Source organism: Oncorhynchus kisutch, unplaced genomic scaffold (assembly GCF_002021735.2).
Source record: "Oncorhynchus kisutch isolate 150728-3 unplaced genomic scaffold, Okis_V2 Okis09a-Okis19a_hom, whole genome shotgun sequence".
NCBI lineage: Eukaryota > Metazoa > Chordata > Actinopteri > Salmoniformes > Salmonidae > Oncorhynchus > Oncorhynchus kisutch.
The window spans coordinates 2,120,282-2,137,539 of NW_022261985.1; the positions used below are offsets into that span (position 1 = coordinate 2,120,282).

Sequence of the window (17,258 nt, forward strand, 5' to 3'; positions counted from 1 at the left end):
AAAACTGAAAACTAGCTGTTATTGGCAGAATTAGGAATTAGAATACTAGACTAGACTTGACACTTTTTATGATGGTCTAAAGGTCATTTTGATCAGATATTGTGTAAAATAATACATTTTAAGAATTTAAAATATAGCACTCACAGCTTTCCAAGAAAACAAAAATGTAGACATTTAGGATCTGTTTACATGTATTTTAAAGGCTATTTATACAGAAAGTGTATAAAACCTGTAAAAAAACTGTAGTTATAATTATCTGACAATATTTTAATACACACTTGCAGATATATCACATGCATTACATGTTTTTTTCTGCATAAATCAAATTTGGATTATGCCTCAACGGCCATTCATAGACTAGTTTGGATTTGTCCCTGACCAATATGGCTGCCATTTTCACTCCATTCTGGAACTTGGAGGGTTTATAACATAGATCCCCTCTAGTAATTTAATAGGATCTCTATGTTTGGAACTCTCTTTGTTATTGGTCTATTAACCAAATTACCGCCTGGTGACGTCACCTGGCAAGCCGAAACTCCCGCCCATGCAAACCTGCTGATTAGAAGGTCCTATGTAGATTGGATTTTCAAGCAGCAACTATCAGAATTGTTTTAAACACGTTTACAGTGTTAGTTAATCAGCTGTTGTACAATTGATACAAAACATAGGAGAACTGAACTTTGACTGCAATGGGCCTTTAAATAATCAGTTCCTTTGACATTGATGTTCTCATATGATTACAAAGTTAAACAGATGCACAAAGAGAGAACAGTCAATAGTATTTATGCCTTGAATTGTGAGGAAATTCAGATTACCATGTGCCTTCATCTGAGATCACCATACTTAAAAAAAAGTGATACAAAATGAAATAAATAGGACCAAATAATTTACCCTCACGGCCTGTAATGAATGCTGTTATGCCAGGGTATTACACTACAGACCCTGTCCAGGAGGCTTTTGAGGCCTGGGACTCTCTTAGTCACTGGCAGCCTTCCAGGTAGCCCTCCTCTGGGGTCGCCCTTTAGTGCCAGCTGGCTGCCTGCTAGCACCAGACAAGTTGGATCTGTTCGTCTTATTTCTGCAAAGAGGCTATGGATTAAAGGGTCCTCTGTTCAGTACTCCATGCTCCTAGGCCTATAGAGTAGAGTGGAGAAAATACATGAATGTAGCCAACCTAAGTTGTTATGTTTTGCCTGATAAGTAGTAGTAGTAGTAGTAATGAAATTAGTGGTGGATATAGTAGTGGTGGTGAAATTGGTACACCCAATTGGCCATTTAAGATAGACTATGAAGGGTTGAAGTTGTAATGTTCACACAGCCAACATTTAGATCCATGACCATTTCTTAACCATTTGTTTGAATGCAGGACCCACCTGCCCCTTTATAAAGTACAGTACTTAGGCAGTATAGGTGACCTTAGCCTTTGACCAAGTATCTGTAATTTAATGCCAGCAATATAATGTCAAAAAGCAGAACGTACCCTACTAAAAAAAAGCAGAACCGAGACACGAGCTTGTAAAAAGCATACAATGGCGCCATCTGTCGGAATATTATTTGAGCACATTAATAATATTTCATGAATACATTTATTTTACACAAGAAGGCCACTCGAAAGCGCCTTTGTATCCTTATGGGGTCTGTAGCCCATTGAAGTTGACATTTAAAATGGTTAAGGTTCAACACACCGTCACAGCTTATTGTGAAATAGACATAAATGACTTATTCGAAATTCGTGACAGGCACGATTTTCATCACAACGCATTTCCTGTGTATTACACAATTCTCTTGACGCATTCGTGTACATTTCAAGAATTTCAATTTGCCGAGGCTAAGGTTAGCACGGTTATGGGTTAAGGTTGTAGTTAATATGCTAGCTAAGTAGTTAAAGGGTTAGGTTTTGGAGTTGGGTTAAGGTTAGGGGAAGGGTTAGCTAACATGCAAAGTAGTTGCAAAGTAGCGAAAATGCAAAAGTTATCCATGAAGAGATTCGAACACACAACCTTTGGTTTGCTAGATTTTCGACCCTCCCTTTCGTTTCTGTATTAAGTAACCTACTGTCTTTATCAGTGATTGAAATGCACTGTATACAAAATCGTGTACTGCACACGAAATCCTATATTCTTTCGTGTCTGTCACACATTTCCAATAGGCCTCACAATCTGTGAGGCAATGACCATCAATAGGGCCAGGCCGAACGGACTACTATTCCATGGGAGAATGAGTGATCTTCTGTCTTTTTAAAAATTTATCTGCAAGACAACATTCACGGAATTATGTAAACTGAAACAAAACCAATGTATAATTTTTCTTTCTAATTTAGGTGAGTATTTTGGAAATGTAGATGCATATACTTTGGAAAAGCACCAACCAAAGAACTATAATAAGTATATAGATAGCACCAATAACGATAATAAGAAAAGGGGAATCCAACAACTGTAGGAAAGAAAATACAAGTCCCATGACCACTGGTTTAGTGACGTCAGAGTTTACGTGCGCCCGGCTCCATCAAGTGATCTTCCTCTGGTCGAGTATGCGGCTGTCGAGTGTCGACGGTCGTTAAACTGCGTTCCCGGTGTTAAAGCTGTAACCGGAGCCTAGATGCGCGGTCAGTTTCTAAAATTGAATTCGGTCAATCGCGTCAGAGTGTGACATCCTAGGCTGAGGTCGGGAAGGTAAGAAATGGTCCTTCATTCGCATCTGTCATGTGCGCTTTTCATTCTGTAGATAGCCATCACTTTTCCGCTACACATTCCTCTGTAACCTGAAATTCAGGTTAAAACATGTGGTTGACGTTAGTTAGCTACCTTTTATTTTGATGTGGTTGTGTTTTGTCAGTGATGACACAAGTCGCTAGGCAGCTAACATAATCAGGAACAGCCAGTTACTTACTATACACATGCTTTGATAACTTCACGTCTTTGTTGTCAGGTTTCCAGAAGTTCAGTTTAATATATTTAATCTCATGTTTTAATTCTTGTTTAAATATTCTGATTTTACAATAAGTAGTCAGTCATAGCCTATACCTTTACGTCAATGCCTATACAGGAGGGTAGCTCTCCAGGAACAACGGTTGGAGAGCCCTGCTTTAGACACTGTTCTGATTAAGAGTATTGTGATCATGTTTACCATTGCCGCAGAAGTCTATAAAGTATATGATAAGAAATGGATGTCTATTTTTAGTGAGGCTGCCTGAGAACTTTCCTCTAAGTAGCTTCCAACCTGAAAGGTCAATATCCTCTGGTTTGCCATGTTGTGTAGGCCAGGCTTCCACAGTCAGCCTGAAGTGTAGTTTGGATTGTTCTTTAGCCCAAAGAATAGGCTCCTATCTCTGCATTGATTTTGGAGTGTAAACTTTCTTATGTAGAACACACATGGGGTGTATTCATTAGTTCCAACTGTAGTACAACTATTTGCAACAGAAAGTTTTGCCATGAAAACAAGTTTCTTATTGGACATGTTCAGGAGTTCACTTCCTGTTTCTTCCCCTTTGGTTCCTAGTGAATAAACCCCAGTTTTTCTTTTTCCACATGGAGCAGAAAGTTCATATTTGGTCACAATTTTGCAATATCAGTTCAAAAATATTTGCTTGAAAAGATAGCCCATATGCCTGAAAACACTACCCCCCCCCCCCCCCCCAAAATTCTGAAACTTATTGTAATCTCCATAAATAGGGCTACTCTATTAATGAAAACTACCAGCCGCATGGTGCTCAACCCTGCTGGAGTTTGGTCAAAACAACGCTTTGCTTCAAAAACATTTTGTCTAAACAGTTACTGACTGTTTTGTCTTCCTCTCTCAGCAGAGCAGCGGGAGGAAGCAGGACGAGTGGAAAAGGAGTCAGCGAACCACAGAGAGAGAGAGAGAGAAAAAGCCTACTTAAGCTAGGAAACGCCCCCTTTCTCTGACATGCCCAGTGTCCTGTCTGTGTTATGGAACAACATGTAACGCCTTGCGAGGATGCGCCCCCACCGCTGATGTACCGTGTGGAACGGCCTGTGTTCGATGAGGCCTACCTTCACACCCAGCTCCTGCACCCGAGAGAGCGGAGCCCCAAGACCATCAGACAGAGACTGGCACAGCAGCTCCAGTAAGCATCTACATCGAGTTAGTGTCCACAGACCTGGGTTGTGTTTAATAGTACACACTGTACTATAATAGTACACACTGTTTTGCAACAGGAAATGGAAAACATTTGTGGTTCTTATTGGACAGGTCCAGGTAGTCCCACTCTGTTTCAGTCTGTTTTCTGCCGTAAGGCGCCTAAAGAACACGACCCTGTTACAGATCTGAACAGACTGTAGTGGTGTTGTTCTTCAATCCTGGTCATTGGGACCCACAGTGTGTTCAAGTGTTGTTCCAGCCCAGTAGACATACCTATCGGTGTTTTGATGACCGGGATTGAAGAACATTGCTGGGTGTGTGACTGGGATGTGGAATTATGCAATACCTTTTTTCAGGAAATTTGTTACGACTGTAAAAGCTTATGTGAAGTTATGATTATAATTTTTTTAATCTGACAATGTTTGTCTAGTATTACACTAGTAGAAGTACACACCCATTTACTTGCTGCTTGGAAGCTTCCCTAATAGATAAGCTGATTAAACACACACACACACACACACACACACACACACACACACACACACACACACACACACACACACACACACACACCCCTACCTACTCACTCACTCACTCTCTCTCTTCCCAGCTGCTCATCAGAGAGGGCCAAAGCCATTGCTCTGAGCTTCCTGCCCATTTTAACATGGCTGCCGTCCTACCCTGTCAAAGAGTACCTGTTTGGGGACCTGGTCTCGGGCCTCAGCACGGGGGTCATGCAGCTACCTCAAGGTCAGTGGGGTTGGAGTCAGGGGTATACTGCTGCACAGCTCAGAATGGGTTTAGAGTCAGGGGTATACTGCTGCACAGCTCAGAATGGGTTTAGAGTCAGGGGTATACTGCTGCACAGCTCAGAATGGGTTTAGAGTCCAGGGGCTGCACTTCTCAGAATGGTGCTCGTTTTAATAAAGTTATATCGAAGCTGAATCATTGTTGATTGTGCTGAATGTTTGTGATTTTCCCCTTTAAAGTGACTAAAAGTCAACAACACATGCCAAATAAGTAGCCTACCAGTTTGTGCTTTGATTGAAATCAAGTACAGGTATGGCTTGTTGTTAACATGTGCTTTAAAATTCACTCACGAAACAGTAGTTACACATCATTCAAGAAGACTCCATATTCTAATGAAATGGATTAACAACGCAGAGATCAGAAGTCTGGTTTGGCAGATGCAGCTTGGAATTTCACCTGTAAAACATGACAAATTGTCATTCACGATAGGCAATCACCATCATTGACAATTTTGACGTTAGGAGGGGCTAATTTAGTGCTTGAGGGTAATAAGAAAACTACATGTATTTGAGCCAACGTGTAGGTATACACACATGTTGCATTTGGAGGATGTCTTTTCTTCTTATTCTAAAAGGATTTTATTCAATGACACATCAGTCGGTACAAACCTATAAAGAATAGTGCCACACCACTGGTGAGACCAGCCATGAGCTGAGCCAACAACAAGGCTGCTAGGCCACCAGCTTCTGCTTGGAGATAAGGGTGTTGAAGTGGTAATGCCAGATGCTTTCTGACCAGATTGTTTTATACTAACAAAAATATAAACACAACATGTCAAATGTTGGTTTCATGAGCTGAAATAAAAGATCCCAACAATTTTCCATACACACAAAAAGCTTATTTCTCTCAAATGTTGTGCACAAATTTGTTTACATCCCAGTTAGTGAGCATTTTTCCTTTGGATAGATAATCCATCCAGCTGACAGGTGAGGCATATTAAGAAGCGGATTAAACTGCATGATCATTACACAGATGCACCTTGTGCTGGGGACAAAAGGCCACTCTAAAATGCTCAGTTTTGTCACACAACACAATGCCACAGATATCTCATGTTTTGAGGGAGTGTGCAATTGGCATGCTGACTGCAGGAATGTCCACCAGAGCTGTTGTCAGATCATTTAATGTTTTTTATTTTTTACCATAAGCCACTTTCATCGTCATTTTGTAGCATTTGGCAATATGTCCAACCGGCCTCACAACCGCAGACCAGCCCAGGACCTCCACATCCGGCTTCTTCTGAGGAGTATTTCTGTCTGTAACAAAGCCCTTTTGTGGGGGAAAAACTCATTCTGATTGACTGGGCCTGGCTCCTCAGTGGGTGGACCTATGCCCACCAATTGCTGCGCCCTTGCCCAGTCATATGAAATCCATAGATTAGGGCCTAATATTTATTTCAATTGACTGATTTCTTTATATATGAACTGTAACTCAGCAACATCTTTGAAATTGTTGCGTTTGTATTTTCGTTCAGCATATACAGTACCAGTCAAGTTTGGACACACCTACTCATTCTTGGGTTTTTCTTTATTTTTACTATTGTAGAATAATAGTGAAGACATCAAAACTATGAAATAACACATGGAATCATGTAGTAACCATAAAGGTGTTGAACAAATCCAAATATATTTTATATTTGAGATCCTTCAAACTAGCCACCCTTTGCCTTGATGACAGCTTTTCACACTCTTGGCATTCTCTCAACCAGCTTCACCTGGATGCCAAGAGTGTGTCTTCACTTCTGCATTGTAGAAAATAGTAAAAGTAAAGAAATATCCTGGAATGAATAAGTGTGTCCTAACTTTTGACTGGTACTGTATTTATTATGGATCCCCATTAGTTCCTGCCAAGGCAGCAGCTACTCTTCCTGGGGTCCATCAAAATGAAGGAAGTTGTACAATTTTAAAAACATTTCACAACAAGTCCCTCTTTGTGGCACCTGACCCCACGACTGTACAGTAGTCAAGGTGCGACAAAACTAGAACCTGTAGGAACTGCGTTGCTGTTAAGAAGGTAGAGCAGCTCTTTATTATGGACAGACTTCTCCCCATCTTAGCTACTGATGTATCAATGTGTGTATGCACTGGGTAGTAGAACATCATTCCATCTCTCCCCCCCATCCTCTCTCCCCAGGTCTTGCCTATGCCATGCTGGCTGCCGTGCCTCCTGTGTATGGCCTGTACTCCTCCTTCTACCCCGTCCTGCTCTACACCTTCTTTGGGACCTCTAGACACATATCTATAGGTGAGCCATCCTGACGACAGAGCTCCAACTAGTGCAGAGGAAGTCACTTTACACTATTGAGATGTATAATGTGGCTAACCAGGAGCGGAGTCGTGTTCAAATGTTATAAACTGGGTAGTTCGAGCCCTGAATGCTGATTGGCTGACAGTCGTGGTATATCAGACCGTGTACCATGGGTATGACACAACATTTATTTTTACTGCTCTAATTACGTTGGTAACCAGTTTATAATAGCAATGAGGCACCTCTGGGGTTTGATATATGGCCAATATACCAAGGCTACGGGCTGTACACCTGTACACCTGCATTGCTTGCTGTTTGGGGTTTTAGGCTGGGTTTCTGTACAGCACTTTGAGATATCAGCTGATGTACGAAGGGCTATATAAATAAATTTGATTTGATTTGTATACAGGCTGGATGCTCTGTGTTGTGTCGTGCCTAAGAACAGCCCTTTACCCGTGGTATATTGATCATATACCACACTTCCTCTGGCCTTATTGCTAAAGTAAATGTTTTGAAACGTGGAGGTACAGATACTACCCAAACGTCTCTAATAAGAACATTGGTTTTTGTTTTCCCTTGCAAACCGGTTTGTTACTTTGTGCCCTACTGAACACTACCCCTGCAGCCTACCTGTGGTGATAATGGATGTTACTCCTACTGGGTGTTCCAATGAAGTAGTCCTGGTTGTATTCACATAGTTTTCCCGTAGGTCTCTACCCCTGGACAGCCGTGGCCTTTTCACTTCTTGGCCAGAGGGTTTTGTATTCCGGTGGCTGTGCCAAGTACAGACTGACCATTCCAAACCACGCCGACAACGGGTGAATTCCAAATAGCACCCTATTTCCTATTTAGTGCTCTACTGTTGGTCAGAGCCCTATGGGGCCCGGCTCCACAGTAGTGCACTATGAAGGTAATATGGTGCTATATGGGACTCGGCCTTCTCATCCACCCAGGGAGCACAGTCAATCAAGAGTCTGGGTGTTACCTCTGAGAGATTAATCTGTTCAAAAGTAACAGATTAAGTGACCAGAATAATAGCTCTAAAAGATAAACTATTTTTTTCATGACACTTCAGGAAATGAGGACAGTTTTGAAATGGTTTACTTTGGGAATTGATCGGTGTCCTTGTGAAGCTTGGGTGAGGTCAGGTCTCTTGGCATATAGTGACCCCATCTGTTGCACATAGACAGGCTAGATTTATGGGAACATTCAAAGCAGACATAGTCTTGCCTCCAATTTCAGCCGTCACGTTTGTCTCCTTTTGACAACTCGGTGAGTCAGTGAATCACATTAAACACTTCAACAAGAAAAGAAGAACTAAAACCGTCTTGGTTTAGTTAGCGGCAGCAGTTGTAACAAAATGGCCTCTGCCCAAATTGTGGCCTTAAGGAGGGCAGTTGCTGTAGTAACTTGCGACCGCCTTCTCTCCCTCTGAGGCAGGGATGAAGGAATATTTTGGCACCCGTTCAAGTCTTGGGCAAAAGCCCGTGTCAACATCTCTAGTTGCAAACGTAACAAACTAACACAAGCAAACCTGATCTGGAAATGAGAACACATTTTTAACATTCGTTTTTACATTGCTTCATACCTCGTTTACCAGACACAGTGACTTGCCCTGGCAGAGGCGCCTGGACTGGGTTCACAGCTGTTTGCACTGGTGTGGCACTGATGTCTCCCCTCTCTATTAAACCATTACTGATAAAGAACCTGGCACCTTGGCGACTGACTGATAACCCCGAGGGGAATGGGGAGTGCTATGATAATTATTTGACCTAGGGGGAGTGCCCAAGACTTGAAGTCAAACTTGTATGATTCAATGTCATGAAATAATAATATATGCCGTTTAACAGACACTTTCATACAAAGAGACTTACAGTCATTCGTGCATATGTTTTCCATGTGTGTGGTCCCGGGAAGCGAAGCCACAATTTTGGTGGTGCATGCTCTACCTATTGAACCACACGGGATGAGAGGCAATGGTCAGTCAGACTCAACCCACTGAAGAGAGAGTGCGCCTCACAGTTCAGTTCATTGAATTCATTTATACTTCTATTATTCTGTTTTCAGAGTGAAGATGTCGTCATATTCAGTATCAATGATGTTGCCAGGTGTTAAGCCCTTTGTCTGTGTCCCTGAAGCCTAGAACTCCTAAACCCTGTCCCTTAAAAGCCCCTACCCCTAAACCATTAACCTCCAGGGGTGTCGGAAGTCAATTCCTGGAGGGCCGAGTGTCGGTTGGTTTTCGCTCCTCTCCTGTTCTTCATTGATTAGTTAAGGTCACTAATTAGTAAGGAACTCCCTGATTGTCTAGGTCTTAATTGGACACATTTTGCATTTACATTTGAGTCATTTAGCAGATGCTCTTAACCAGGGAGACTTACAGGAGCAATTAGGGTTAAGTGCCTTGCTTAAGGGCACATTGACAGACTTTTCACCTAGTCGGCTCTGTGATTTTGTACCAGCGACATTTCGGTTAGTGTTATAATGCTCTTAACCATTAGGCAGCCTGCTACCACAAATTGAAAGGAAATAGCAAAAACGGCTAACATTCAACCCTCCAGGAGTTGAGTTTGACACCCCTAATTTTAAGGCTGGCTGTGCTCTCTGCAGGCACGTTTGCGGTGATCAGCCTGATGATTGGAGGAGTGGTGGTGAGGGAGGCCCCTGACTCCATGTTCATGATCCAGGCCCTGAATGGTACCGCCACCAATACCACCGTCTTCATCGACACAGAGGCCCGCGATGCCAGGAGGGTCCACATAGCCGTAGTCCTCACCACCCTGGTGGGAGTCATACAGGTGGATTACACTCCCCTCTTCCACCTTCAGAAAAATGTCCCCTCAAATAACCCAGCATCCTCTCTGTTGCCACTAGCTTTCCCACCACTAGTCAGTCACTCAATAAGAGGTCAAAGTTCATGCCAAAGATAAGGTACATCCCATAACCTTGGGGGTTTGTGGTTTCAACCGGTTTCTCAGCGCTCACTGTTTACTCAACCATAGTGGGATCCACAGGACCGCAACTTAGTTGAACTAATGTCAACCTTCTTTATCTATGTTGACATTTATTATGCAAGTAAATCGTCATCATCTACTCTCCCCTTGTTTGTCTTTGTCTTTCTGTCTGTCTCCTTCTTTCCTTTCCCCCCAGCTGGTCCTGGGGTTGTTGCGGTTTGGCTTTGTGGCCATCTACCTCACGGAGCCCCTGGTACGCGGATTCACCACGGCCGCGGCTGTTCACGTCTTCATCTCTCAGCTTAAATACCTGCTGGGCATCCAGACCCCGCGCTTCAGTGGGCCCCTGTCCGCTCTTCATGTGAGTCACTGACGGAGTGGAGTGGTTAACTTTTAAACAGTAGTAGACAGGAAATTCATCCACCTTATAGGTGTCCGTGGATGTACTCTGCTGTAATACATGGGTATTAGGCCTAGTTTACAAGCCTGCATGATTTAGTTATAAATCGACAAATGATTAATTCCTGATAAATATAGATTGTGAGTTTTATGCAATGCTCTCGGGGACACGGACACACTCTCAGGTCTCTCACACCTCCTCTCTCCTCCCAGAGTGTCACGGCCGTGTTCAGTGACATCACCAGCACCAACGTGACCACGTTGATTGTGGGCGGGGTCTGCATGGTGGTCCTCTACTGCGTGAAGGACCTCAACGAGCGCTTCAAGAAGAAGCTGCCTGTGCCCATCCCTGGAGAGATCATTGTGGTCATGGTCTCAACGGGGATCTCCTATGGCCTCAGTCTGTCAGAGAACTACCAAGTGGACGTGGTCAGGACAATTCCATCCGGGTAAGAGAAGGACTTTTCACACTACTGGGCCAATCCAAACCAAGCTGTACTGAACTGGCCTTCGGCCCAGCCAAACCAAACGGGTTGCTGTATGCATCCTACATGGTTACTAGAACCTGAAAGCACATTGTGAGAACCCAATATCCAAGCCAGTACGGTTCAAGTCAGCTCTATTGTGGGAAAAGGTATCGGTGACACATCATGGTCCAAAAAGTGTTTAGTGAGTCAAAATGCACAAGTAACAGCATCAGAAGACATGTACTGTACAAACAGTTGCTACTATTCAGTCAACTTTTCAGACAATATTTGTTATTTGTTTCCAGGCTGCTTCCACCTGCAATCCCAGACTTCTCTCTGCTGCCCAACTTGGTAACGGATTCTATCGCCATAGCGGTGGTGGGCTTCTCCATGGGAATCTCTCTGGCCAAGATCTTTGCTCTGAAACACGGCTACAGTGTGGATGGTAACCAGGTCAGTTTATCCACAGTACTGTAGCCATTATAGCCTTGGAGAGTGGCGATGTCAAAGAACATCATAGCATTTCCCCACTAATGGTTAAGGTTAGGCATGGGGTGAGGGAAACTGATCCTAGATCTGTACCTATGGGATACTTTACCCCAGATTCTAACCCGTTGTCTCTGTGTTGCCCTGTAGGAGCTGATCCTAGATCTGTACCTGTGGGATACTTTACCCCAGAGTCTAACCCGTTGGCTCTGTGTTGCCCTGTAGGAGCTGATCCTAGATCTGTACCCGTGGGATACTTTACCCCAGAGTCTAACCCGTTGGCTCTGTGTTGCCCTGTAGGAGCTGATCCTAGATCTGTACCTGTGGGATACTTTACCCCAGAGTCTAACCCGTTGGCTCTGTGTTGCCCTGTAGGAGCTGATTGCCCTGGGCCTGTGTAACTTTGTCAGCTCTTTCTTCCACACCTTCGCCATCACCTGTTCCATGTCCCGCAGTCTGGTGCAGGAGAGCACCGGGGGCAATACGCAGGTAACACACACATGCGCAGACTCAGACACACACATACATAGATGCATAGTGACTTTAATATCTACCTACATGTAATATTACCTCGACTAACTGGTGCCCCCGCACATTGACTCTGTTCCGTTACCCCTGTATACAGCCTCGCTATTGTTATTTTACTACTGCTCTTTAATTGTTACTTTTAAGGGCTTGTAAGTAAACATTTCTCTGTTGTATTCGGTGCATGCGACAAATAAAATTTGATTTGATACAGTGACACACACACACACCCATCCTGTTTGCTGGGCCCACACTGAGTGTATGGCCATTAACATGACACAGTTGTCCTTTCATTACATGTGTCACCTCATAACGGGAGCTAAATTGGGGCCGTGAAGCCATAAAGATTAGATCAACCACAGACGCTTCTGTGCAGACTCCAGGAAGGCTAAATGATAGGTGTGTTAACGTACCTTATCTGTGTGTGTCTTTGCAGATTGCAGGTCTGTTGGCGTCCATGGTGGTGTTGCTGGTGGTGGTGGCCATTGGTTTTGTCTTCCAGCCTCTGCCACAGGTGGGTGTAACAGTTACCGACCAACACCACCTACAGCGGGTGTTCTATGAGATGGCTAAGGAAGAATGAGGAAGGGAAACAGTCCTGTCAGAGGCACTAGCTTAATTTAATATATCCCTTGCAAAATGTCAACCAATTAAAGTTGCATTAATGTTGGAATTTGAATCGCTATCACAGTAGCCTAAGAAATAAATATTTGCATTGAAATGTCCAATCCTATTTGAATGGTAATGCACCCCGACTCAACCCCCCCTCCTGTCATTTCAGACCGCGCTGGCTGCCATCATCATGGTTAACCTGCTGGGGATGTTTAAACAATTCAGGGACATCCCTGCCCTGTGGAGGACCAGCAAGATCGAGTTGGTGAGTCTGGACCGCAACACAACTCCTTCTGATTACATCTAACCCAGGGTCATTTCAGGAAGTACACTGAAATTCCAATTATCTTAAATGCTTTTCAATGTAAACTTAGAATTTGGTTTACTTTCTGAATTGACTAAAATGTAAGCAATTTAAATGATCTGACCGCATCATGACCACATCGCACCAGAAAACCCAATCGGACAGATTCCTTCAGTACATGTCATGCTATGGTAGCCTGGTCCCAGATCAGTTTGCTATGGAAGCCTGGTCCCAGATCAGTTTGCTATGGAAGCCTGGTCCCAGATCAGTTTGCTATGGAAGCCTGGTCCCAGATCAGTTCGCAACTCTTAGTCACTGCATGACAGTGACTGTAAGAGTTGGATACACAGCACAAAGAGACCTGGGACGAGGCCTATACTATGGATCTGTAACCATTGTTGCTTTGGTCTGTATTGTCTTCCAGGCTATCTGGCTGGTAGCCTTTGTGGCCTCTGTGCTGTTGGGCCTTGATCTTGGACTTCTGGTGGCCTTAGGATTTGCTATCCTGAGTGTCATCTACAGAACACAGAGGTACTAAACCATCCTACTACTTCTGAAATATATTCAAGTGTAGTATTTAATATCCCCTTCACGATCACTGGTAACCATTTCATATCACCAGCTTGATTTGGAAAAAAGCTAGATTTTTAAGTTGAGTCATTTCAGTTTTAATCTGTTCAATGGAAATGTATGAAATAACTGTGCTAAAACGTTTCAATATCTCTCGCCCCCTTCTTCTCCACAGCCCAAAGAGTGTGATCCTGGGACAGGTCCTGGACACAGGCCTGTACTGTGACGTGGATGAATATGAAAAAGTAATAATGTGTCATTTTGTGATAATGAGCAACTCTCTATATGGTCTTACAGTTGCAGGCACTAAAAAGCTGGGTCTCATTACAGTATTGAACACGTTTGTCACAAAGAAATTGTAATGGTGGACAAGGTTTTTCTAAATGAACTTGTTAGTGCCCTGGCCTGTAACTTAGCTCCCTGGCCTGTAACTTAGCACCCTGGCCTGTAACTTAGCACCCTGGCCTGTAACTTAGTGCCCTGGCCTGTAACTTAGTGCCCTGGCCTGTAACTTAGTGCCCTGGCCTGTAACTTAGTGCCCTGGCCTGTAACTTAGTGCCCTGGTCTGTAACTTAGTGCCCTGGCCTGTAACTTAGTGCCCTGGCCTGTAACTTAGTGCCCTGGCCTGTAACTTAGTGCCCTGGCCTGTAACTTAGTGCCCTGGCCTGTAACTACCCTGGGATAGAATGAGAAAGTACATGGTGTTGGATGAGCAGTGAGACCTGTGATTCTGCCTCTCTGTTCCAGGCAGCTGAATGCACAGGGATTAAGATTTTCCACTCAAACTCATCAATCTACTTTGCAAACAGTGACCTTTATTTGAACGCCCTCAAAGAGAAGGTAATCTCAGCTGCCGTGTGTGTTTCTGTGTGTGGAATATGCAGAGTTGCATACGTTTTCATTATTGTCTGACTATGTTACGGGTCAAGCACTTTAGGCCTAGCAAACTAGTCCATCTCTCCTGTAGACTGTAGCTACACTACAGTTCAGTGGGGGATCCTTGCATTGAAAAAAAACAGCTTGGCCCATCGTGTCTCGTCATATTTAAACATGTGTACAGACAGGAGTAGACCCAGTACATCTCCAGGCTATACGGAAAGCCCGAAAAAGAAAACTGAAGAAGGAGAGCGCAGAGAGGGAGAGCCAAAACCACAAGTCACCACAAAAAATGAGTGCTGTCGTCAAACTGGTGAGCCCATTCAATATGGTATTTTTCTGCTCCGTCACTCACAATATCACTATTTGGTTTACTTCCCCTGCTTCTTGTTAAAACACGCCACATATTGACACTGTAACCAGAACACCAGACAGACGGGCAGAATTGAAGGCCTTCACGTAGTCATTTTCTAAGAGGCTTTTGCTGTTAGCCTTGTTGTGGTTGGTTTGAAGCCAAAAGAGGTGTGATTGCCTGGTACAATTTTGGTCTTGTGTGATTGGCAGACACGATATTGGTTTCCTTCATTCTCCTATATGATTGGCTGATACAATTTCGGTCGTCTTGTGATTGGGCCAGGATTTGGAGCTGGGCGTCACTCACGAAGTGGTGGCAGGGGGCGGCTCCCAGAACCACTTGGAGGTGCAGGGGAATGGGCAGGTGGCCGAGACCCACACAGAGTCAGACTCTGAGGAGACCCGTTTCCTAGAGCCCCTCTGTCCTGTCCACACCCTCATTCTGGACTGGACCCCCGTCAACTTCATAGATTCTGTGGGAGCCAAAGCAATCAAGTTGGTAAGGGACCTTATCTCGACTCGCAGAGCACTGGGGTCTGTTCAGAAGTGTAACATTACAGAACAGATATGCCTTTCTGTCATGCAGAATTAGGCGTAATGTCAGCTTTGTTCATGACATTTCTATCATAATGTTGGGCTGAACAGGACTCTGGTGTTACTTCTGATCGCCTCTTAAGTTTCCAACTTCATCATTTCATGGTGTTCTCATGAGTTTTCCTCTCTGCAGGTGATCAAGGAGTATGCCGCTGTGGATGTGTGTGTCTTCATCGCTGGCTGCAGCAGTGAGTTATAACATACTGATCTAGATTACTATTAAAAAACCTGAGGGTAACTGAACTAGAGGTTGTTTAAGACACTAGCCGTAGCAACGATAACACTAGTCAGTTAGATATAGGCCTACCTACCAAACTGTGTGTTGTTTCCTAACAGGAACTCTGCTGGCTGAACTCCGCACCCTGCAGTTTTTCACCGGGGTCGTGGCCCCAGAAATGGTCTTCCCCACCGTCCATGACGCCGTATTGCACTGTCGGCGCCGGACTGCCCCGCCCACCATCACTGCCATCCAATGACATTGTCTGACGGGGGACATCAAGGGGGAGGGGACACAGGGCCACATGCACCCAAGGCTGCTCTAAAGCCATGTTCTCATTAGCAGTTTGAAGTGACTCAAATCCTTTATTATATATAGATATATAAATCATTCAAATCTGTTCCTTTTTTCCTGCAGTCTGAACAGGAAATGGATTAGGATACTTCTAGCCACATTTCAAACCACCTTCGTAGGTGGTTTGAAGTCAGGTACAAATCTGATTCCTGGCTATCTGACGTGTTTGAACGGTAAAATCTGATTTATTTGCCCTCAAGGTGTTTTTAGACTTATTTGGCATCTCTTGATGCTTGCTAGCTACTCTGACAAGAACGTGGTAGCTAACTAGCTTGTTAATTGTTTAAAATTATTTTGAACATTCAAAGCAACTGGGAAACGTCCATGGCAGGAGTCGTCACCTTAGCCTGCTACATAACTTCTGAGTGCTAGGAAGCACAAACACCTACACCACTGCACACACACCTGTTGTTACTATGATAACTAGCATAGCCATGTCAGCAAATGACTGATGTCTGAACACAAACTAATCTGATTTGGTAACTTGATGTTTGGACAGTCAGTATTCCAAAATGAATTTAAAAAACTGATTTGAGCATTAAGGCCTGCAGTGTGAACAAGGCTTAGGTGACCCGGGGGAGTTCGGGCTGGAGACCTCCAACCAGCAGCACCGGAGACAGTCTGAACGCCCATCTCCAAGTGCAACTTCTTGTTTTAAGCAGAGATAAATATATTTAATAAAGATGGGTTTTGTTTTATTGCTAACATTCCTACGGGCTGCAGCGTGCAGGACTCTTGGCGTTTTATGCTAAGAGCAAGTCATTTATCAATTTACTGCGTCTTTGAAATGGTTTCAAGCACTTGTGTTCTTCACAGCATTGTCTCAAAGTAGAAGAGAAATAGCAACACTCAGGTTTTAGGTCACATGTTGAGTGCCGAGGGTCTTTTCAGAGCATCCCCATTAGTGGTTACATTTGAGATCCAGGAGAGCAACACTGAATAGGCCCACCACTGTAGCTCTGACATGTTGAATAGATGGTACTTTTACCATGTTTTTCTCAAAGATTGGCCTCTTGTTACCCCTTTCCTGCTGAATATCTAAGAAATGCATCATTAGTTTGTCATTGTACAATTAGTGTGCAAATCTACAATCTAATCAGGTAGGCCACTTCACAGCTGTTACTCGTACTATTCTTTTCAAATAATCTGCTGTTTTGTCAAGTGTCTTTCAATCAGTGATATGCAGCTGAACACTGCGTTTGGTCCGATTCAAGTCACTCATCTAGTGCTGTATGTTGTGTTGGTACAAAGCTATGAATTTGTACATTTGAAGTTATCAATATTTTTGTGGTAATATATGGATGGTTTAAATGTACTGTACATATCTTACGGCTTGACTTTTACATCAATAAACAATGCAGTTTTATAGTACAGGTCAATGTGTGATTGAA

General features: G+C 43.7%; 1 protein-coding gene across 4 annotated transcripts; it reads left to right on the forward strand.

Annotated features, from left to right (window-relative positions):
* The first annotated feature begins 1,814 nt into the window (after nucleotides 1–1,814).
* Nucleotides 1,815–17,238, forward strand: slc26a5 (solute carrier family 26 member 5). Of its 4 annotated transcripts, none has more exons than XM_031815217.1 (18): nucleotides 1,815–2,672; nucleotides 3,800–4,087; nucleotides 4,712–4,851; nucleotides 7,042–7,152; nucleotides 9,766–9,953; nucleotides 10,306–10,470; nucleotides 10,722–10,957; nucleotides 11,281–11,428; nucleotides 11,837–11,950; nucleotides 12,423–12,500; nucleotides 12,768–12,863; nucleotides 13,327–13,433; nucleotides 13,648–13,717; nucleotides 14,220–14,312; nucleotides 14,533–14,661; nucleotides 14,986–15,201; nucleotides 15,430–15,484; nucleotides 15,633–17,238. In XM_031815217.1, the coding sequence occupies exons 2-18, from the start codon at nucleotides 3,930–3,932 to the stop codon at nucleotides 15,770–15,772; spliced, it is 2,244 nt and encodes a 747-aa protein (XP_031671077.1). In that variant the 5' UTR covers nucleotides 1,815–2,672; nucleotides 3,800–3,929; the 3' UTR covers nucleotides 15,773–17,238. The 4 variants fall into 4 exon arrangements, with proteins under 4 accessions (XP_031671077.1, XP_031671079.1, XP_031671078.1 ...); XM_031815218.1 differs by having other exon boundaries at nucleotides 2,441–2,672; nucleotides 3,803–4,087; XM_031815219.1 differs by lacking the exon at nucleotides 14,220–14,312 and having other exon boundaries at nucleotides 2,440–2,672.
* Nucleotides 17,239–17,258: the final 20 nt, after the last annotated feature.